At 40.6% G+C, this 24,627-nt stretch overlaps 1 protein-coding gene across 2 annotated transcripts in view; it reads right to left on the bottom strand.

The window, feature by feature from the left end:
- Positions 1 to 18,958: 18,958 nt before the first annotated feature.
- The window catches only part of camk1b (calcium/calmodulin-dependent protein kinase Ib), a 77,761-nt gene continuing 72,092 nt past the window's right edge, over positions 18,959 to 24,627 (bottom strand). For both annotated transcript variants that reach the window (XM_056236684.1, XM_056236683.1), the window contains exons 10-12: positions 24,369 to 24,456; positions 24,107 to 24,248; positions 18,959 to 19,389 (exon numbers count right to left, since the gene is read on the bottom strand). In XM_056236684.1, the coding sequence (XP_056092659.1) occupies positions 19,292 to 19,389; positions 24,107 to 24,248; positions 24,369 to 24,456 (328 nt within the window). In that variant the 3' untranslated portion in view covers positions 18,959 to 19,291. The remainder of the gene's footprint in view (positions 19,390 to 24,106; positions 24,249 to 24,368; positions 24,457 to 24,627) is intronic.

Genomic DNA, 24,627 nt, shown 5'->3' with positions numbered 1-24,627 from the left:
AGCAGCATCCACATCTCCTGAACCTGCAATGTGCAAAGCCAGGAAACGATCGTGTTTGTCCTAAACTTCGGCACTGTTTGTCACCGCTATGAAATTAAACCACTATTAAAACCTCTCAATACAGCCAGTCCTTCTTTAAGCTTTACAACAAGCAAGCCAGTCTAGCATTGATGTAAAATAGCATCATGCAAGGATAGGAAATGCAACAAAAATGAATAAATGAATCCGTCCTTCGGATGAGACGTTAAACCGAGGTCCTGACTCTCTGTGGTCATTAAAAATCCCAGGATGTCTTTCGAAAGAGTAGGGGTGTAACCCCGGCATCCTGGCCAAAGTTGCCTCCTAATTATCCCCATATATACACTCACCGGCCACTTTATTAGGTACACCTGTCCAACTGCTCGTTAACACTTAATTTCTAAGCAGCCAATCACATGGCGGCAACTCAGTGCATTTAGGCATGTAGACATGGTCAAGACAATCTCCTGCAGTTCAAACCGAGCATCAGTATGGGGAAGAAAGGTGATTTGAGTGACTTTGAACGTGGCATGATTGTTGGTGCCAGAAGGGCTGGTCTGAGTATTTCAGAAACTGCTAATCTACTGGGATTTTCACGCACAACCATCTCTAGGGTTTACAGAGAATGGTCCGAAAAAGAAAAAACATCCAGTGAGCGGCAGTTCTGTGGGCGGAAATGCCTTGTTGATGCCAGAGGTCAGAGGAGAATGGCCAGACTGGTTCGAGCTGATAGAAGGGCAACAGTGACTGAAATAACCACTCGTTACAACCGAGGTATGCAGCAAAGCATTTGTGAAGCCACAACACGCACAACCTTGAGGCGGATGGGCTACAACAGCAGAAGACTCCACCGGGTACCACTCATCTCCACTACAAATAGGAAAAAGAGGCTACAATTTGCAAGAGCTCACCAAAATTGAACAGTTGAAGACTTGAAAAATGTTGCCTGGTCTGATGAGTCTCGATTTCTGTTGAGACATTCAGATGTTAGAGTCAGAATTTGGCGTAAACAGAATGAGAACATGGAACCATCATGCCTTGTTACCACTGTGCAGGCTGGTGGTGGTGGTGTAATGGTGTGGGGGATGTTTTCCTGGCACACTTTAGGCCCCTTAGTGCCAATTGGGCATCGTTTAAATGCCACGGCCTACCTGAGCATTGTTTCTGACCATGTCCATCCCTTTATGGCCACCATGTACCCATCCTCTGATGGCTACTTCCACCATGTCACAAAGCTCTAATCATTTCAAATTGGTTTCTTGAACATGACAATGAGTTCACTGTACTAAAATGGCCTCCACAGTCACCAGATCTCAACCCAATAGAGCATCTTTGGGATGTGGTGGAACGGGAGATTCGCATCATGGATGTGCAGCCGACAAATCTGCGGCAACTGTGTGATGCCATCATGTCAATATGGACCAAACTCCCTGAGGAATGCTTCCAGCACCTTGTTGAATCTATGCCACGAAGAATTGAGGCAGTTCTGAAGGCAAAAGGGGGTCCAACCCGTTACTAGCATGGGGTACCTAATAAAGTGGCCGGTGAGTGTATATATATACACTGATTGGCTTCATTACTCTGTCTCCTCTCCACCAGTAAGCTGGTGTGTGGTGAGCGTTCCGGGGTTTTTAATGACCACAGAGAGTCAGGACTTCGGTTTAACGTCTCATCCGAAGGACGGTGCTTTTTGACAGTGTAATGTCCCCATCATACTGGGGCGTTAGGACCCACACAGACCACAGGGTGAGCTACTGGCCTCAATAACACCTCCTCCAGCAGCGACCTGGTTTACCCAGGAGTCTCCCATCCAGGTACAGAGCAGACTCAACCCTGCTTAGCTTCAGTGGGCAACCAGTCTTGGGCTACAGGGTGATATGGCTGCTGGCAACAACAGTTCAATAAAAAATAAGTTGATTATATAAATTGAGACACAACAAGGCTATGTAGATTCAGATTCAGCTATCACGTATAGCCCAAGACTGGTTGCCCACTGAAGCTGGTCAGAGTTGAACCTGGTCAGTACCTGGATGGGAGACCTCCTGGGTAAACTAGGTATAGTGATGGGGATACTATACTGTAACAAGCACCGTCCGGATGAGATGTTAAACCGATGTCCTAACTCTGTGTGGTCATTAAAAATTCCAGAATGCCCTTCAAAAAATTTGCCAATTGGCCTCTGTCCATCATCATGGCCTCCTAATCATCCCCATATATATAAACATACTGAATATACTGATCTCCTCTCCACCAATAAGCTGGTGTGTAGTGGGCGTTCTGGCGTTGTATGGCTGCCGTTGCATCATCCATTGGTGGTGGTTTAGGAGGTTCCCCCATTCTATATGTAAAACATTTGAGTTATTATACATTATTATTATACATTTTTCTGAAAGCTCACATAAAGTTCACATAAATTTGTTATTGTTTTACAGAAGCAAATAAATAAATAAATAAATAAACTAACAAATCTATAACTATAGGATGTTGGCAACTAGGATCGACTTCGGTACCAAGTCAGTACTGAAATTTTAAAAATGTGACGATATCAGCATTTCCCACAAGCATTTTGAGCGCTGTTGAATGGATTCTTAAACACCTCTGATTGGCCATTGTGTTGACGTGCTCAACATGTCTGTGATTGGCTACAATGATCAACAATCACATCTTTGATGCTCTTCATTGAGCGCTTACATAGATACACACGGGAGCGTGCACATGCATATTACATGTTTAGTCTATAGGTATGCGCGTTTGAATATGTATGTGCGCAGGCGCGTAGTCTTTCTTTACAAAGTGACAACGCCAAATTACTTGTCTGACCTGCATAATACAGAGTTTTTGTCATTTCCGCAGATCCATGCGAACTGGAATCATTTTGACAACGTTTTATCTGTACAGAGGTAAAGGGAAGGGAAGGAGGCCTTCACAGGGGAGAGACTAGTTGGCACTTCAGGACTGCGTTGTCGTCGTGTCCAGGCGCAGGTCCTTCATCAGATCTGGATCCGGCGGATTGTAGTAAACCTCGGGATAAACAGAGAGACTAATATTAGCGTAGATGCCATTCTTCTTATGATGTAACGAGTACATCAGGTGTTACGGGAAGTGTTCCCGGTTCCAGCTGACCTAGTTTATGCAGCCTAACATTTTACATGATTTTAATTATAGAAGTTGATAATGTGTTATGTGTATGCTAGGCCAAAGAGATGTGTTTTTAGTCTAGATTTAAACTGACAGAGTGTGTCTGCTTCCCGGACAATGTTAGGAAGACTGTTCCAACGTTTTGGTGCTAAATAGGAAAAGGATCTCCCGCCAGCAGTCGATTTTGATATTCTAGGTATTATCAAAGCCCGTCTACGGAAAGCCTGGCCACTCCCTATTAAGTCCTATTGTACCGACTTTTTGGTTGTAGTTCCACCAGAGTTCCACTGGGGGCAATAGTCCGAGTGCAAAATGAATGGGAGTCTATGGGGCTAAACGGCTAAATTGGTCTTTTTCACCCGATTGTCATTGAGAAATTTTAGATTTGAATGTAGGTTTTGCAAGTCCAACATGGGTTATAGGTCAAAAGTTGAATGAACGAGTACTTATGTCCTTTCGATTTCTTACAGGTTGAGTTGTTGTTGCCCATAACACGCTAGCATTCTGCTAATGGACGCTGATTGGTCAGTGAAGGACTGATTACGACCAGAGATACCGCTTGATGGCATCGTGGCATCCGAAGCGGGACCACACCAAGGGGGTAATCCATCAGCCGGAAGTTGAAGCTGCCTCCGGGGGCCGCCATTGTAGCTGGCTATCACCTGCTGTTAGCATCCCATTGACTCCCATTCATTTTGGCGTCACTTTGACAATGAATAACTTTACATCTGAGGCGTCCAAAGACTCCATTTGTCCATTATTTATTTCTAAAGAAACACGACAATGTATAAAAGGCTCCATTACTTTGTATCTTACGTTATGGCCCCGTAGAAGCCATTCTTGTAAAAATAGGCTAACGATTGCGTCATAACCACGAGACGCTCTGTCGCACAGTAGAGAAATTACCGTATAGACAGAAGTAGAAGCTCGTAGGCAATCGTTTACTGTCTATGAGGCAATCGGGCGGACATGGAGGCATAAAGTCAAGGGAGAAGCCCATAGATAGAGAGTTCATAAAAGCAACGGGACAAAATATTTCAACAACAGATTTGTTTCAGATTTCAATTCAGATTTGTCCCGGCACAGCTACTAGAAGGTCAGAACGGTTGCTCACGTGACAACTACGTCGTCAAGCTCAGTTTGAGCCTGCGCAGTGCGCTTGGCTATCAGGAAGTGAGTGCCCATGTTGGGCTTCAACTCTCTCCGTTGAAATCAACGGGGTCGCTGTGTCCATTTCTTTTACTGTCTATGGTGGATGTCTGAGAGCAATGTGTGTCTGTGTTGACAAAAGTGTGTGTGTGTGTAGGGCCTAAATATAATACATGGTGTTTATGCGAGTGACAAATCACAATATCCTAAAGGTCATATTTTACCCTTTCTGTCTACTCTCTCTCTGTGTGTGTGTGTGTCAGTGGTGTAGGATGTGTGTGTAGGCGTGTGTGTGTGTGTGTGCGCATTTAGCTAGAGAAAGCGCTTCTCACTGCATTGTTTTCTTTCGGTTTGATTCATGCGTATTTTACGCACAAACATGAATCTTTTGAATTTTCCGCATCTTTGACACAGCTACGTTTTTTTTTTTTTGCAGTCTATGTTTCAAAGTTAATTGATAACTTCTCACATATGTAGAGGCACAAACACAGCCATGCAGTCAGTCTCTAGACAATAATAACACCTTTCATCTTGCGGCAACACAAACATGTAGCTGCGAGGGATCCAAAACAAAGTCTGCCTTTCTTTCTTTTTAGGAAACCAGACATGGGCTGCTGTAAAAGGTTGTCATATAAAAATGAAATCTATGATGTCTGAGGATCACAACCTGGGTGGACAACTCGGTCAACAAGCTGCTGGAAACTTGTAATTAGGGTCAAAACAATGCTACCTCAAATTCTGCTTTAACTCCCCGGAATCACCCAAACACTACCCTACTTTTCTTGCTATGCATTTATGCAATGATACATCTGATGCAGCTGGGCAGTTTCGTGACTTTACCCTGATAAACCTGAACCTAATTCTGAAATGCAACTGGATCCCACAGCACGGGATGCTGAAGATAGTCCATATTACCATTTTCCTCCATACGATATTTTGTCTTCCGGGGTAGGGCTAAGTATCTTCTGTAGCCAACATTCTCCTCCTTTTGTTAGACGGCTCCATTTTAAAGACTCGGCTGTGCTTCCTTTGGTATTGTGTGCGTGTGTTTGGCCCATAGACTGTAGTTGGCCGCCAAACGAAAGAAATGTGGTGTAGGCTAGTGGAGAATAATTTGAATTTTGATTAGACGGATCTGATTGGCTACCATTGGCGTTCTTTAGCTGTCCATTGTTGAGGCAAATTTAAGTAGACTGTTCAGAGATATAAGAAAATAAAGCTGTAATAATGTATGTGCTCATAAAATGGATAAAATAAGACAAAATATATGTGGGCTTGGATAAATATGTAAAGGACCAAAAAAAAACCATTGTCCCAGCATTTTGGCCAAGTAATATGTTGTAATAATGAAAGAGGAACCAAGAACTAGACAGAACTCTGAATATATAACCTTATGACTTGCTTTTTCCTAGTAACAGAGGAGGGGTTTGCTGAGATGAACAAACTATATTAGAGAAAAAAATAATGTAATTGAATCATGTTAGCTTTGCATATTCTTTATAAACTGTTGTAATCTTTTTGCTGGTGGGATTCTCTGTGATTAAAGCATACTCAGAGGCGTTGTCTGGAGTCTGTCCGGTTACTGCTGCGCCGCAGGCTAAACATAGAGATCTTTATTCCATTCCCAAATAATATTGTTTAAGTGGGACACTAAAGAGACCTTATTCGAATAGGGTTGATAGGGGGCGAGACGCGTCGGTTTTCTTAAGCGTCGACATGGCGACGCATTTAATTCAATTCACATTTATTTGTATAGCTTTCACAATAGAAAAATGCATGCAATTTAGAGTGATTTGTTATCAGAGGTAACTGTCAAACTTAAGGTACTTATTTCAGAAATGTACACATTCAAATCACAGTTAGTTAAAAATTACTAATTTAAACAACAAAATAACTTTACATGGGGGAAAAAAATGTTTTCTTTTTTAAATCCTCCTCATTTCCCCTTTTTAAACCATTTTAGATAACATGGCTGCCTCCAACCAATCACAAATGTTTGTTCTTGAATTGTCCAATCGCCACCACACAAACACAATGCATTATGAAATGTCTGAAACTGTCATAGGTATAACACACTGCCAGCTTCAAACCCCATCATTTGTGTTGTCGCCATGCTAGATTCGTTGTGTAGATCCTTGCTATTATTCAATTGTGTTAGAGTTTTGGAATCGCCATTTCCTTTTTTTAAGCTACCTCCAAAGTACTCTTAATATACAAACTTGTAAGCTACTTTTTATATCTATTATTATAATCATATTATATTATACGTATTATATTTATTTTATTTTGTTACATTGTATTTTATTTTTATTTTTTGTTTATTCACATCCACACAGGTGAAGAAATTCTAGATTATGTTGAAAACTACAACAAATTAATTTCCACTGAACCACCATTAAATCCAAAAGGTGGTGATGTGTTCCTATACAAGAGTTTACAGTCAGATAAATCAAACATGGATTTTAAATTTGATAAAATGATATGGAAGCAAAAAGGTTCAAATGATCACAACAATCGTAAGTATGTGGGAAGAGTTCTGAAAAGCTACTGTCACATTAGAACTGTTGAATGTGAAACGGGAACCACGGAATTCAGGAAGTGCATTTTCTCTCTGATAAATGACAAACATTTGGTAGGCCTATATCAAATTTCTATTTTATTCATTACCTTGGGAATCAAACTGTAACGTTACACTATACGCAAGCACAGAAATGCCAAAACTTACAGAGCGTTTATTCATATCATCTCAAAAGATTAACTGTGTAACCGAGCTTTTGTGTTGGGTTCGCCTAAACACTCTTGAATAATAAAATAATAAAAACGAGACACAGAAGTTCCATGAACGATGCACACCTCTTTAATCTTTCTCTATCCAAAAACCACATGTGCGCTGCCCGGTCATCTATGCGCATGCTCATTCCTCTCTTGCCTACGGCAAGTCCCAAAGGACAGAATGTGTTACACACACATAAACAGAACATTCCTATAGCCTTTAACTTCTATTCAGACTTTAATCTGTTACGTCCCATCCCCCTAAAATAAACGTCCCCGTTTATCTACCAAACAACAAGGGATAGAACAGAAAACAGGAACAAGAATAATACACATCAACATGACATTCAAATAGCCTTTAACTTCTATTCAGACTTTAATCTGTAACAACTGTTTAATTTTCATGATCAACTATGGCACTTTACTATGTTCCTGGACATTCTTGTTTATCCAGGCATGAAAGACAGCGTTGATTTGGCATGTGCCAACTTAGAGGAATCAGTGAGGTGTGTGTACCCACAAATGATTAGTTATTATGGCACCACATTTCAGATGGGGGATTTTTATGAGTCTACGAGAAACACTGCACTGGTCAGTGACCCAGTGTATCCAACTGGCTTCATGTTAAATAAACATAAATTCATGCAACATCATCAGAAATGTTTGATTGAAATTTTGGGAAAGCTGGGAATGGACTCCAAAAAATACCGAAAGATACCAGGGACAGTTGACAGGGAGAAAGGAATTAAATGTGCTTTGAAAAAAGGATGATGTGAAGGTCCTTAAAGACCATGTTGTTGAGCAGTCCAAATGACTTTAATGCCCGCTATGATGCTTTTGCAAAATAATTGATAAAAAGGATTCCTGTGCTTCTTTGGCCATCACCTGAAAGCAGATATTTGTGAAAAATGGCTGCATTCTACACCACAGTTCTGTCCATTTAAAGACAAAACACCAACAAACAAAACAGCGCTCTTTTATTGTTCGAATTTTGTGATAAAATGGACAGAATTTGACAGCTGCGACTTTGTTTCATTTCAAACAAAGCACAAAGCTTGCGATTTAGTGGACAAACATTAATGATGAAACCTGAAAAGTGGCCCACAGTCTCTGTTTCTTTCTCGAAATTGGTAGATTGCCAGCAGCCATGCCTCTCTCTGCTGGGGGAAGGGGAACTCAGTGCTGCTTTTATCTCAGTGAATTTAAGCTTAATGTGATGACTAAACGTGGTCAACCAGTCATTAATACTTCACAATGGCGTTTTGCAGTGATTATAATGTCCATCAAATCACAAAGGATATCCCTGCAGTTCACAACACTCACAATTCACTGATGACTGTCAATCACGCTCAGCTTCTGACACCACTTGTTGTGCTCTCTCGTCTTTAGTTTATCAGTGTCGGTGGAGGCACACAACAAAGAGAATCCGTTGCGGGAACTTTACTTTGTTTATTAAGGCACAACTTTACAATAACAGGGGTTTTATGCTCTTGCCCAGTGCTGATGGGTTTATCTAACCATCCGCACCAGAGCCTGTCTGTGAGCATCTGATGCTAAACGCTAACAAGCAGTGAACTAATTCCCCCGTAATGACGTAGACACATCTGACTAACACAGGACTCATTATGCATACAGATAGCCTAAAATAACTGTTACTAGGGCTGCAGCTATCGATTATTTTAGTAATCGAGTATTCTGCCGATTATTCCATCGATTAATCTACTACTGGATAAAAATAGTTCTAAGTGAACAACAGCCATTGAAATGACTCAAATACAAATATATAATAACAAGCAATAATAATTGGTTCAAATAGTATCAAAGTAAGTAATCATATGGGTTTTATTGAACAACACTGTTAAAATACACCATGTAAAATAAATTATATAAACTAATATAAACATATCTTATGTAAATTTCGTATTAGGCTATAGCAAATGCCTGCAGAGGGCGCCAACGGCCTGGTGTTAGTTCCTGTTACATTACGCCGGCATGATCAAGCGCAGTTGAGTGAACACTACAGGTTTACTGTGCGTGTGTCACATAAGGTGGACTTCTGCTGCTTGCAAACGGACTCTTTTTAGGAGACAGTGGATTTCCAACTTTGTTGCCCTGATTCCACGCGCAATGCACGAATACACTGCACGCAGGCTCACTCTCGCTCGTATCCAAGGTAAATCATCAACACTATCATCCCTTACACGCGTTTTATTTAACTAAATACATCACAATAAGCTAAAAACGCATGCGCAGGTTACTTTACTTCCTGAACAAGTGCGCACCCGAGTCCGTGTTGCTTTCACATTCACGCGAACCGCGGCACGGTTCGGGAGCAACCGAACTCAGACCACCTCTTCCAGGTAGTCTCGGGTTCGGTACCCCAGTGCGCACCCGGGTCCCATGACAGCTTTCACATTAGCGATTTTTCATGCGAACCGTGCCCCGTTCCGAACTAAACTGCCAGTGTGAAAGCCCCCTTAGTTTCTGTTTTCATGGACTTTCAGTTTGTTTTCATTCTCATCATGTGCTCCTTTGTTCAGTTTCCCCGCTACTCATTATTAGTTCATTTGTGTCAGCTGTGTTCTATGAATTATCCTTGTTTGTGTTGCTATATGAGATCCCTCACATTCATTCTCTGTTCTGTCTACTTTGCTTTAGTGTGTGTTGCCCTGCCTGTTTGTTTATTCGTTGCATCTTCATCATTATAACTTTGTGTTGGAACTAAATCTTCATCCTCTTCTGCCTTCCTGCAAGCACCCGTGACAGAAGACCGAACCACAAATGGATTTTGCAGCACGTTTTACTGCTGTGGCTCGTGAGAACACCAATTTTTTGTCTTTATCTGGAATTTTTTTTAGTCTCACCATCACCTGCCCCTACGATGACGACACCCTGAAGTCGCTGTTCTGGATCGGGGCGAAATATCACCATCGGGCGTTGACCTCCCAGACACCTCCGGTCTGAACTAGAAAGAAGCCATCATCAGGTGTCTGGAGAGCGTCTGGCCCCAATCCAAGACCCAGCCAGACCCAGAGCCAACTTCTACACCAACGACCGTGGAGAAGTCACGTGAGCCCACCGCAGATCGAGCGGCACCAGCCGCCGCAACGAGTGAGCCAGAGGCCGTGGAGGTTTGCAGCCCTGCGCCATCTCTGGGGATGCCCTGCCAGCTCTGCCTCAGGCCTCCGATCCCTTCACTCCATCTCGGCCCATCGACCTGTCGGCTCCGTCTTGGCTGCTCCCACCTTCGGATCCACCAGAGACCCTCAGCCTAGTGGCTCCTCTGGGTTCCCTCGTCCCACCGGCTCCCCCTTGGTCAGTTGTCACACCACGTCCGCCATGGACTTACGGGCCATCCGCTGCGCAGGTTCCTCCTTCCCGTCGGCATCGCCTCTGTCCTCGGTCACACCGTCATCACCCCAGCCCCTTGGGTACTCTGGCTCCTCCTATGACGTTCGTCGCCAAGACATCGTCTGGGTCTCCAGAACCAGCGATGTCACTCAGCTCCCTCGGTCTGCGCCATCGGATCCACCAGCTCTGTCTCCGTCGGTCGTCTCCCAGATGTCGTCAGCAAAGCCAGCAACATCTCGGCTCCTCCCTCCCTCTTCGACAGAACTTTATATTTTAATTTTCTTGTATATTTTTTGGGTAAAATTACAAAATATCTGGAATCACCACTGCACCAATCACCACAACACTGATAACTGTCCAGCAAGGTTTCTCTTATCCTCGAAAGGACCTCAACTTCTCTCACCTGTTTGTCTGTCTCTATCTCACTGCTAACAGAAACAATAAGAAATTCTGAGACTTTTCAGAGTGTGGTGAGATGTAACCTCTGAATCGAGGGCACTGGTCTTTTGTGTTAGACAGCTATCACCTCCATGCTGATGGATTTGGTAACCACACCGACTCTTGATGACTGACGCACACACAATGTGCTGCTGTTGAAAGGTAAGTCTGCTGAGTGTGTGTACTCATTCATTCTGGAAACATTCATCACATTGTAGTCTCTGACATGGCTGCATGGTTCTCTATGATACACATAGTGAAGACAGAGGACTATGGAAACAATCCAGAAAGACCCTTCTACTCCTTTATTCGGTGATGAACACCTGCAAAATGTAGTTACAACATATTCCTATCTGAATACAGTCTTTTGGTTGGTGGTGGGGGGTTATACAGGGTTTGGTTAAGCTGTATATGTTGCTTAGAAGTTTCTAGGATTATCTCAATGGTTGCTAGGGTGCTGATGGTTGATACATAGGATATTTTGAGGGGAGTTGCAACAGAACTTGGTCGTTGCTAAGGTATTGCTAATGCTGTTCTAGTTTCTGGGGTGTTTCTTGGTCATTGCTAGGCAGTTTTGAGATAGATTGATTCAATAAAGAATAATACGCTTAAATAGAAAATCAGTATGTTGCTATTGGAAAAAACACACCTGAATAACATAAACAACTCAACCCAACATAGTTTCCCTTAAGGTGTGGTCACTCACCCATAGTTTCACAGGTGAAATCCAGTCATTTCAACCATTTTCAAGTGTGTTCAAGAGTTTTGATTTCCCCATGCAGATTTCACAGCCACGCAAATTCACCACATTTATCAATAGAAAGCTCCTTGGTTTGAAAGTGACTTTTGTGCGAGTAGTGTTTCATCCATCGCTACACTATTCACAATGGCCAGTGGACTTTTTTTGCTCTCGAACTTTGAAATATCACAAATGTGACTGCACGTTTACTGTGACCTAGACCAGCGGCACTAAACAACAGACTCCAAACAGTGCAAAACATTGACATCAATCACCATTTTATTTTCTAACACTTGTATGGGAGCTGTCATCATTACTGGCATACACTTCTGTGATCATTTGAGCTTAATGGATTGACAGTCTGGGATTCCCTGTCCACAACTGCTTCTGAAAGTCTAACAAATAATGAAGAGGTTAAAGGTTGAAGGTCAGACACTCAGATAAGGCCTGGGTCATGCTTCCCTAAGCAAATGTATTTATTTAAATGATACTACATCCTTTTTGGACAAAAACGCCTCTGATTAGTTTACCCAGAAATGACAATAGTGTCATTTATTCACCTTGCCATTCAAATTAATTATATTTCTACATCCCTCAATCCTTCTTGATACCTAAACTTAACAACTACCAATTACTAACTATTAATAAGCAGAACCTAGGAGTTTCTTGAAGGAGAAGTTGTAGTTGGACCCTGATCTAAAATCTGACCATAAATATTTATTTATAGTAATCTTTAGTTATACTCTGATGACAATAGTTGTGTCTTGCTGAGGAAGAATAAAACCATGTGTTCCTGTGCAGCAGTGGTTGGAGAGGTGGAAGAAGTGTCTCCAGTTCTTAGTTTGGCCATCAGCGTCTATCACACAACAGTTTAGTGGTTAGGTCGAACAGGAAAATGAGGCTTCATTGCTTTAAAAGGGAATTTGGGCACAAAACAAGGGAAAACTGCATGAGGGGGAGGCAATGTTTTGATGAATAACTTGGTTTGCTTTTGATAAGAAAGGCGATGCAATGGGGCAAGGTCCCAAAATCTGACAACAAATATATAGAGAAGATTGACATCAGGAAGCAAGTGACAAAAACAAAGAGGATGGCAATCTATTCCATTCTATGGCCATTACAGGGTGGTCTCCATTCAGACAACGTCGGCCCCTCTTGCCTTTGTAAAAAAATGAAGATAAGCGTTTACGCAGAGGTCTGATAGCCTGTCAGAAAACACTAGTTGCAGTCTCTTGGGGTCGACACCAAGCAGGGGAGAGGGAATGAGTAGACTGGAAGAAATGAGGCAGAACAGTTTTCATCACCCTCCAGCAGGAGGTGTTGACTGACACGAACTGGAACAGAACCGCTGGTGTGAGGCTGTGAACTGTGTCCTAACTTTCTATAACTTTCTATCATATAATTTAGAGAAAAACAAATACTGAACTGGTTACATTGATTGCTTGAATCTCATGGCTTAATTCTTACTGTAGAGGGTCCTTGTTATACATAATTAATACACAGTGGCCGGATGTCGCGTTTTGTTTTTCTGTTCATGTCTTCAGTTTTGTAACAAGTTTTCATTGAGTTCAGTTCATGTTTGCCGGTGTACCTGTTTATTTGATCCAGTTTCCCAGTGTGTCTTATTAATTTATTCCTGTCACCTGTGCCTCAATTAATTTGTTAGTCTTGTCGGCTGTGTCTCGTTAGTCCCTGTGTATTAAAGCCCTGTGTCTTATACAGTTTAGTAGTGGTGGGCAGATCGAGGCTTCGTAAAGCAAAGAAACGGTTGAACCAAATGTGCCAAACGAGGCTTCGAAACAATCCGACGCCCGTCTCCACGGTGACACCTAGTGGTCGCTTGCAGGTGTTGATCTGAAACAACCTTGACAACGAGCCATTAAAACGTGTTTTTTATTATTGTAGCTATTTTTGTAATATGTGAAGCTTGTAACCTGTTGGCTCCTCACTGTGCAGAATGTTATTTTGGTCCTGAAAAATGAATATTAATAAAAGAAATCAAGCCACAATGTCTCACTTTTTTTTGAGATTCTTATTAAAAATATTAATTTCTCTTCTTTGGAAGGACTTAATAACAGATCATTTTTCCAGTCTTTGAAAAAATCGTCTCACAAAAACCCACGAGGTCAAGATGAGTTGACTTCACTTTTATACAGATGTGCGATTGTGTGATCTGTTCCCGACCCTGTCAATCAAACGCCGAATCGGCGGAGCACGCCACCCGTCGAAACACTCAGAAGCTTCATTTAGCCGTAGTCACGTGACATGGGTGTTTTGAATCACGCTTCGGATCAGTGTTTCGAAACATCTGCACTTCGGGATCTCGCAAAGCTTCGGAACAACAGTTTCGCGTCAGCCATCCCTACAGTTTAGTTGTCCGTTACCGTTGCGTTTGGATGGTTGTTCTGTTCCGCGTTCTCCTGAGTTCATTGTAAATAAACCTTTACTGTTGCACTTGGATCCTGTTCATACTTACCCTGCAACCACCGTGGGACAACGGCGAAAATGTTTAAGCCTATATTTGACTACCTTTATGGTGTTTTTGTTATTTATAGAGCTGCAGCTTGGACATTCTGAAAGAAAAAAAAATATTTCTCAGTCCCATGGAAAACAGATAATAAAAAAAAGACAATGTAATGAGTGAATAATAACAAGTTTAGCCTAAAGCAATGAAATCTTTTGAAAGATTTAAAGGCCCACTGAAAGTGCCTTGGATCACGCAGCTTTGTATGATGCGTTGACGTAATTTCCACTGAAACAGAAGCTAAGGCGGGACATATTGAATGGCTCCTCCTCCTTTTCAAATAGCCAATAGCGTTTAGTTTACCTCACAGACTGCAAGTTGTACTTGACAGCGCCATGGAAACGAATCCGAGGGCTGGATTCAATAGTAGAGGTGTGAATAAATCCTAGCCATGTCATTCTTAACCAACGTACAGTTGGAAAACAGAATCAAACTCGTTTGAGCAACCGAACACACATCTCCTACCCATATCGCTCCGTGGCGTGCCAGATGGTCAGGTGGTGTTTATAGCATAGTGGGCGGCTTTAGATTCTAGAGAGCATTTGATTGGACAGAAGATTTGATGAGAAGCTGAAGTTCGCTAGCCTGGGAAAACCCAGACAACTTCCGGCAAATTTAGATTTGCTCTGAAAGTTAGTCTGGCAAAGAGCTCATTCAAGCCCATTTCCAATCCGCCGAAATCGCGGCACCAATCAGAAGCGTTGGGGCGGGCTTTACACGATGACGACAGCGCTGGGATTTTGAAGCAGATTTTGTAGCCTACATTACAAAGATGGATGCCGCCGTCGAACATCACTCGTTCCAATCAGCTATCGCGTCTGTTTTAAGCCATTTGAACGTTTCCTTTTAGTTAAAAACCGAGTAAAGAACAACACTCGGAGATGTTTCTCCGCCGCTCTGCATACGTCATCTCCTTCATCGCTCTGATTGGGTTTAGGTCTATCCGCGACGTCCGTTGGTGACGCCCCTCTGGAAATGATTTGTCTATGACGCTTTGCCAGAACATAACTCAGTTACAACTGAGAATGGTCTGGTTTTAACCAGGCTAGAAGTTTGCGGTGATGTCATAAAAATGTGTTATCCATTTTAGCGGAAGTGAGAGACTAAATTTTGAATGCTTATATCTCCTAAATGCAAATTTTGTCATTGTTTTGGAACACACCAGCTTATTCACAACCTTAAGGTTAACATATTCATACTAAAAGCTAAAAAACGTACCTTTTTATTTCAGGGGACCTTTAAAATAGCATCAGGGTAACATTAGAAACACAATAAATATATTTGACATTTATACATTTTAAATATGTGGCTTAAGTGTACAAATATCAAATACAGACAATATATAAATTGCATGTAGTAAGTGATTTTTATATAACATGTCTGACATTCTGCATAGGCCAAGAACTCCCTAGAATTTCCACTGTGGTCCAGGAAATACTAAACCCCAAAAACCCCACTTTAAAAACATGCTTGAGTAGGACTATTACTATAACCTGCTATTATTCACTTCTACCATATCCTTCCACTCATCTCTCTCTCTCTCTCATTCTCATGTATTCAACATTAGATAGCACACAGAAACAGTGCATAGACAAGGAAAGTTTAATCCACTTTACAGTTACAAATGTTTTAAAAATACAAATCATTGGCGTCAATATCGAGCAGTACTCCATTACAAATACAGTAAATATCTATGATGCACTGCATCCATACAAGTAGTGGCTCAAACAGCTTTTACAAGTCTTACAAAAAAGGCTAAACACAGTATGTATATTCTGATGGTTATACAACATACTGTCATTAATATTTTAGTTCAGTTCAAATCAAAGACTACGGCGAAATTCAATTTAAACACATTAATTGACATAAATCTCATTTTGGTTTAGAAATAGTTTTAGATGTGTTTAGAAAGAGAAATGACTTCAGTTTTAAGACGTTTGTTTTAAAGAGTAAAGCCCTTGAAAATAATTTTGCATAATTACTACGGTTTGCAAATATGTTTTAGGAGTGTTGAAAAATGGGGCACTTTTTGCTGATTGTAAATCCAATATTGTTGCTATCCTGAGTTGGTTTAAGTTGGTACATTTTCACACCGTGTTCATTCCCAAACTTCTTCCAAGATACTGGCTGAAAGCATTCAGAAGCCGGAGAGATAGCTATCAACTCTTTATCAAGAATGACATACTACTCATACTGAGTGCAGAATACAGCAGTATTCCTAATGACGCTATCATTTTAAATCTAATTTTGACTCACTTCATTTTAAGAACATGTTAAATTATAGGGGCGGTATATAATGTGGAGTATGCATTACACCGCACACTTCCACTCCGAACACAGTTGTTTTATGACCATCATGACCCCGTCTTTTTTGAGGTTTACATTGATCTTAAATTGAACTATTTTATGCACTTTACATTTAACAATAGCATATATTTCTGAGTAAACATATTCATCTGTGTATTTACAATAACCTTTTTATGTATGTACATAAATCACCACAACATGCTTAAATCATTTGCTTCTGACTATATCAACATACACTGTATATTTATGGTAAATCCTCATTTCCACTGTCTCAACCACAGTTACTATGCAATATCTGTGCAAAATACAATCATACATATATTTTTGAGAACGCCACAGCATGTAAAGGGCTGCACCTTGATCAATACAGGAAGTCAGCGCAAGCAACACTGCAGGCAAAATCACATGACGTGTGTTCTTCACGTTGCCCTGTTTTGTACTTTTTATTTTAAACTTTAAAGGGATAGTTCACTTTGAAATGAATTTTTGGTATGTTTTAGCTTACCTCGAGGGCATCCAAGATGTAGGTGTCTTTGTTTCCGCAGTAGTTTCAATTTTGATATTTTTAGGTCAAAGCGTTCTTGTCTGTCAGTCATATAATGCAGGTCTATGGTCACCACCTCAAAGAGCAGCACAGAGAAGTCCAAATTAAACATGATTTAATGACTCGTAAATGTAAGTACACATTGATGGCCTAAGACACGAAACGAGCGGTTTGTGTGAGAAAACGAACAGTATTTATATCGTTTTTACCTCTTGTAACGCACAGACCGAAGCGCCGGCGCCCTCAGATCACTTGGACGTGACTGTGTTTACAAGAGGTAAAAACGATATAAATACTGTTCGTTTTCTAACACAAACCGCTCGTTTCGTGTCTTAGCCAATCAATGTGTACTTACATTTACGAGTCATTAAATCATGTTTAATTTGGACTTCTCTGTGCATGCTGGTGACCATAGACCTGCATTATATGACTGACAGACAAGAACGGTTTGACCTAAAAATATCAAAATTGAAACTACTGCGGAAACAAAGACACCTACATCTTGGATGGCCTCGAGGTAAGCTAAAACACACCAAAAATTAATTTCAAAGTGAACTATCCCTTTAATTTCATCCTTTTTCCCCACACATCTAAAATAAATTCAGAAAGCAGATACAGATATGAGCAAAATCAACCATTTGTTTTCATCTTATAATTGTTCATTTTTCAAAAGGGTTTTATATCAAATGTTTAGTTTTTTTTTCAACCTCACATTATCTTATCTATTGGTGAACAGATGCAGAGCCTTGAAAGCCGTTCAGCACCAGAATGAAGATTTGAACCCTTCCAACAACCATTCTGAACATTATACACAGATGACAAAGGGTCTATGACACTGTGGTCACAAATCAGACTCGCATGATATCTGTATGTACTTTTTACAATATCAATAAATCCAAAACATTTGGTATCGTTTGAGAATTTAGCACTATATATTATGTTCATCCAAAGCAATTAACAGCATATACACATTTTTGAAAATGGTCCTATTCCCTAAAAACAAAAACTTAGGGAAGTCTTCCAATGCATTATGTAAAAACCACCATCTTCCAACAAACCCGTGGAAAACTCTTTCCGCAAACATCTGGAGATTTCAATTATGTGACTTTTATGAAACTGTTTTTCCATCTAATGTTTTTTTTTACTTCTGGATGGGAGTGAATGGAAACAAACAAAACAATAAAATTGGAGTCAAGTCACACATTCATGTCATTTAATGGAGGTTACTACTTTCATACAGGTTCCAACATTTTCAAATATAGTTATATATAATTTGGACCACAGCCTCGTAGTGACATGTTTTCGTACCCTACAGTTCTTGTAAAACAACCATTTAATATATCAAAATTCTCTGATTTCTATATACTTCTAAATATTTCCTCCCCTGAGTACTGTTAATGTTGTAATAGAAAGGGGTTTACAAAAAACCAAACAAAAGCTGTGCCGTATTTACAGGATGGCAGCATTAAACATTAGACATTAACAAAGCGTCCACCGACAGTGCATAGCTTAGAATAGCCGTATATATGCCATGCGGGTGAATTTGGCGGTAAACCGCTGTTTAACGTGTACAGCTTCCAACATTCCCAACTGAAAAGATGAATAAAACATGTTTGAGCAAATAAAAAAAGTAAAACATTGATACTGAATCCATGAAGGCACCACAGAAGACATTTGAAGCGAGAAAGACGCTCTTAAACATACTGACAATGAACTCATGATCGGTTGAGTAGACTTAGTGTGCAAAAAGAAAACAATGTTTCAAACACAAACTAAAATATCATTTACACATGTGGCAACATGGATCTAAAATCGGTTTGTACCTTAGTTGAAAAGAAAGAATATATAACATTCAAGGTGTGAATTTGAAACGCCCAAATTCTCAATCGAATCTAAAATTGATGTGTATTACTCTAGGCCACATCCCATCAGCCACTGTGGCAAGAGCTTGCATTTTGAATGAAAAGAGAAACATACTTTTAGTTTAGGAAAAGAAAAATGAAAGTAGACGGTGTTGTTTTAAAAAGTGAGTTAAAACACTGTCCAATCTCTATCCAGCTCCCACAAAAGCACAAGTTACCCATGAAGCGCCTGTGGCAATCTTCTCGTCTCTTTTCTTTTCCACCTCTCATTAAACAGAATCCCTCCATTGGAATAGTAGTGACCACATTCCCACCTGGGTTCTTTACACTGCAGTGCCTCCAAGTGGATGCTGGAGCTGCTCAGTAATCCTGGCCAGTCTGGGGGCGTGGCAGGACTCCAGTGGAAAAACAAGACAGTCAGTCATTGGTTACTGCAGGATGATTGACACTCAGACCCGACTAGTGGGATGGACATGGTAGGTGCAGTTCTGGATGTCATTCCCTTCTCCGACACCCTCAGAACAGCCACTGTTTTCCCTCCGCAGGGCTGAGAGAGAGAGAGAGAGAGAGAGAGAGAAAGCTTAGCCATCATAAGTAACTGACAAAAATGTTTAATACAATTTTTTTAATTTAATTCAATTTTAATTTTCATCCCAATTCCTCCAAAAAAAAAAAAAAAAAAAATCATCCTCATCACTGCAAAAAATAATTGAAATTAATAGAACTATATATTATTTAAACGGTAAAATATTTACAGATTATGGTTGTATGTGATGTACTTTATTTAATTTATGCTAATTTAAATTAAAAAATGGTTTGATTTTCGATACTGTATTCCTCTAACGACAGATGTATTTTAATACATTACAATAATAAAAATGAGGTATGTATTTTTTAGTGCAAATCGTAATTAATCGATTCTAAAATAAAATTGTGTTTATATGTATTTACAGTATATATATTTATGAGGGGCCGTACAAGCCAAAATCCATTCTTCTCCTTTCACATACATACATTTCTACTCTCACACACACACACACACACACACACACACACACCTTCTCCTTTCACATACATACATTTCTACTCTCTCACTCACACACACACACACACACACACACACACACACACACACACACCTTCTCCTTTCACATACATACCTTTCTACTCTCTCACACACACACACACACACACACACACACACACACACACACACACACACACACACACACACACACACACACACACACACCTTCTCCTTTCACATACATACATTTCTACTCTCTCACACACACACACACACACACACACACACACACACACACACACACACACACACACACACACACACACACACACACACACACACACCTTCTCCTTTCACATACATACATTTCTACTCTCTCACACACACACACACACACACACACACACACACACACACACACACACACACACACACACACACACACACACACACACACACCTTCTCCTTTCACATACATACATTTCTACTCTCTCACACACACACACACACACACACACACACACACACACACACACACACACACACACACACACACACACACCTTCTCCTTTCACATACATACATTTCTACTCTCTCACACACACACACACCTTCTCCTTTTACATACATACATTTCTACTCTCTCACACACACACATACATTCTCCTTTCACATACATACATTTCTACTCTCTCACACACACACACACACACACACACACACACACACACACACACACACACACACCTTCTCCTTTCACATACATACATTTCTACTCTCTCACACACACACACACCTTCTCCTTTCACATACATACATTTCTACTCTCTCACACACACACATACATTCTCCTTTCACATACATACATTTCTACTCTCTCACTCACACACACACACACACACACACAAACACACACATTCTCCTTACACATACATACATTTCTACTCTCACACACACACACACACACACACACACACACACATACACACACACACACCTTCTCCTTTCACATACATACATTTCTACTCTCACACACACACACCTTCTCCTTTCACATACATACATTTCTACTCTCTCACACACACACACACACACACACACACACACACACACACATTCTCCTTTCACATACATACATTTCTACTCTCTCACACACACACACACACACACACACACACACACACACCTTCTCCTTTCACATACATACATTTCTACTCTCACACACACACCTTCTTCTTTCACATACATACATTTCTACTCTCTCTCACACACACACACACACACACACACACACACACACACACACACACACACACACACACCTTCTCCTTTCACATACATACATTTCTACTCTCTCACACACACACACACACACACACACATTCTCCTTTCACATACATACATTTCTACTCTCACACACACACACACACACACACACACACACACACACACACACACACACACACACACACACACACACACACACACATTCTCCTTTCACATACATACATTTCTACTCTCACACACACATACATTCTCCTTTCACATACATACATTTTACTCTCACACACACACACACACACACACACACACACACACACACACACACACACACACACACCTTCTCCTTTCACATACATACATTTCTACTCTCTCACACACACACACACCTTCTCCTTTCACATACATACATTTCTACTCTCTCACACACACACACACATTCTCCTTTCACATACATACATTTCTACTCTCTCACTCACACACACACACACAAACACACACATTCTCCTTAAACATACATACATTTCTACTCTCTCTCACACACACACACACACACACACACACACACACACACACACACACACACACACACACACACACACACACACACACACACACACACACACACACACACACACACACACACACACACACACACACACACCTTCCCCTTTCACATACATACATTTCTACTCTCACACACACACACCTTCTCCTTTCACATGCATACATTTCTACTCTCTCACACACACACACACACACACACACACCTTCTCCTTTCACATACATACATTTCTACTCTCACACACACACACACACACACACACACCTTCTCCTTTCACATACATACATTTCTACTCTCTCACACACACACACACACACACACACACACACACACACACACATTCTCCTTTCACATACATACATTTCTACTCTCACACACACATACATTCTCCTTTCACATATATACATTTTACTCTTATGCAAATGTTTTCAAAGTATACATTTCATATTATAAATAATAAATGTATGTAAGAAAAAAATGCATGTATGTCTGAAAAAAAGATGTGTATGTAAGAGAATACTGTATATGTGTGAGAGAGAGTGATGGAAACGGAAGGCATGTCTGGTCAAGCCAGCCGCGGTTTGAAAATACACGGTCAAGCCAGCCGTCAAAAAAATGCGTGTGCGCCTATCACTATGAGTACAGTAAATTCGGGAACAGCAGCGAAATAACTGGATGTGCCGCGCTGTCGGCTGTCGTGCGGGAGATCGCGTTTACAGTTATAAAGTTAAATAGCTACGTAAGTGCTTGTAGAGTTGGTGTATGTTAATTGAGCTTTATAGTCTGATTACTGAAATGTTAATGTCAGTAGGCCTATTGTTTTATTTGGTGGAATACACAGTTTCATTTTCTGTGCCCATACTAGGGCTGTTGGAATGAATTCCAAAATTCGAATATAATTCGAATATTAAAAAAATCAATACTATTCGAATGCTGAAGTTACTATTCGAATATTTTTTTTTTTTTTATATGCAATCTTGTCTTTCTCACCACCTTGGCTTACACGCATGTGAAAATGAAATGCTTTTGTTTCGTCTGATGAACAATAAAGTTTTTGAATCGTAACAATTGTGCACGTTATACACGTTGATCATCATAACAATACTGTCAAAAATGGTAAATGTTTAACGACGTAAAAAAGCGCCCGTGAAGCGCAAATATCTCGGTGAAAACTCAACGGATTCGGTGAGCACCAAACTCGCTGGAACCGCCTAGTCGAACTGAAAAGAACGATATAAGTTTCAGAATGTTTGGTGGTGTTTTAGCGGAGATATTAGCCGAAAACCATCGGAAGCGCTTCAACCATATTCAGCGTGAATAAAATGTTTATTGTAATGTTAGATGTCCCTCTAGTGGACAGAACGTGTAACAACAACCACATGCTATAGTGGCATTGGCGATCCATAAGCCTGAGTAATGTCGTAAATATTAATAATAGGGTGAATTTGAGCATTTAATATTCGAATATTATTCAAATATTAAATAAAACAAGGAATGGAATTCGAATAGTATTATAGAGGAAGATTGACAGCCCTAGCCCATACCGTATCAGATAAAAAGAGAGCAGAAATGTATGTGAAAGGAGAATGTATGTGTGTGTGTGTGTGTGAGAGAGAGTAGAAATGTATGTGGAGGGAGAATGTGTGTGTGTGTGTGTGTGTGAGAGTAGAAATGTATGTGGAAGGAGAATGTGTGTGTGTGAGAGTAGAAATATATGTGAAAGGAGAATGTATGTGTGTGTGTGTGTGTGAGAGAGTAGAAATGTATGTGAAAGGAGAATGTATGTGTGTGTGTGTGTGTGTGTGTGTGTGTGTGTGTGTGTGTGTGTGTGTGTGAGAGTAGAAATATATGTGAAAGGAGAATGTATGTGTGTGTGTGTGTGTGTGTGTGTGTGTGTGTGTGTGAGAGTAGAAATGTATGTATGTGAAAGGAGAATGTGTGTGTGTGTGAGAGTAGAAATGTATGTATGTGAAAGGAGAATGTATGTGTGTGTGAGAGTAGAAATGTATGTGGAAGGAGAATGTGTGTGTGTGTGTGTGTGTGTGTGTGTGTGTGTGTGTGTGTGTGTGTGAGAGTAGAAATGTATGTATGTGAAAGGAGAATGTATGTGTGTGTGAGAGTAGAAATGTATGTGGAAGGAGAATGTGTGTGTGTGTGAGGGTAGAAATGTATGTGAAAGGAGAATGAATGCAATTTGTTCTGGTTTGACTAAATAGTGAAATATACAGAGGCTGTTTATGATGGACAGATATATGATTGTGGTTTCAAGTTCAGACTATGTAAATATTTGGTTGGCTTCATTATGACTGGCAGTTGATGATAGTGTGTGTCTGAATGAAAGGGTATGTAAAAACACAATAGGAAATGTAAATGTGAGGTTTGGATCCTGACCGCTGTCCTCCTCGTCCCCCTCGGGCAGCAGCAGGCGTCCATGGCACGGGCTGGGCAGGGCGGACTGCATCTGGCCCTCCTGACTGGTCCCCAACTGCAGCCTGCGCATGTGACGAACCACAGCTGTGGCATTAAATGCTTGCTGTGAATGATAACGAGAGAAAGAGAGCCACTGAAATCAGAAACCATGCTTTGTAGTACAGTATATAAAAAACAAACTTTCTCAGGCGAGGTCCTTCCACTCTCATATGCAATGATTCACCTTCCACTTGCTTTTGGCAAAGTTCTTCTTGATTTGGGCACTGACAGATTCATGGATGTTCTTATCCAACGCTGTGTCTCCAGCAATCCTGAAGCACAAAACACATTCACGTTCAAGTTTCCTCTGTTAAAGAGCATATTGCAGGTATAAAAAAAAAAATCTAAATGAATATATAACCTTGTATGAAAATACCATATGAAAAGTTAATGCAGGATATAAAATGTTTTAATAAGGGCACTAATTTAGTAGATAAAGTGAG

The sequence above is a fragment of the Rhinichthys klamathensis genome, unplaced genomic scaffold (assembly GCF_029890125.1).
Source record: "Rhinichthys klamathensis goyatoka isolate OS25496 unplaced genomic scaffold, OSU_Roscu_1.1 h1tg000461l_1, whole genome shotgun sequence".
NCBI classification, from domain to species: Eukaryota; Metazoa; Chordata; class Actinopteri; order Cypriniformes; family Leuciscidae; genus Rhinichthys; species Rhinichthys klamathensis.
This window is presented reverse-complemented; position numbering and strand designations above follow the sequence as displayed.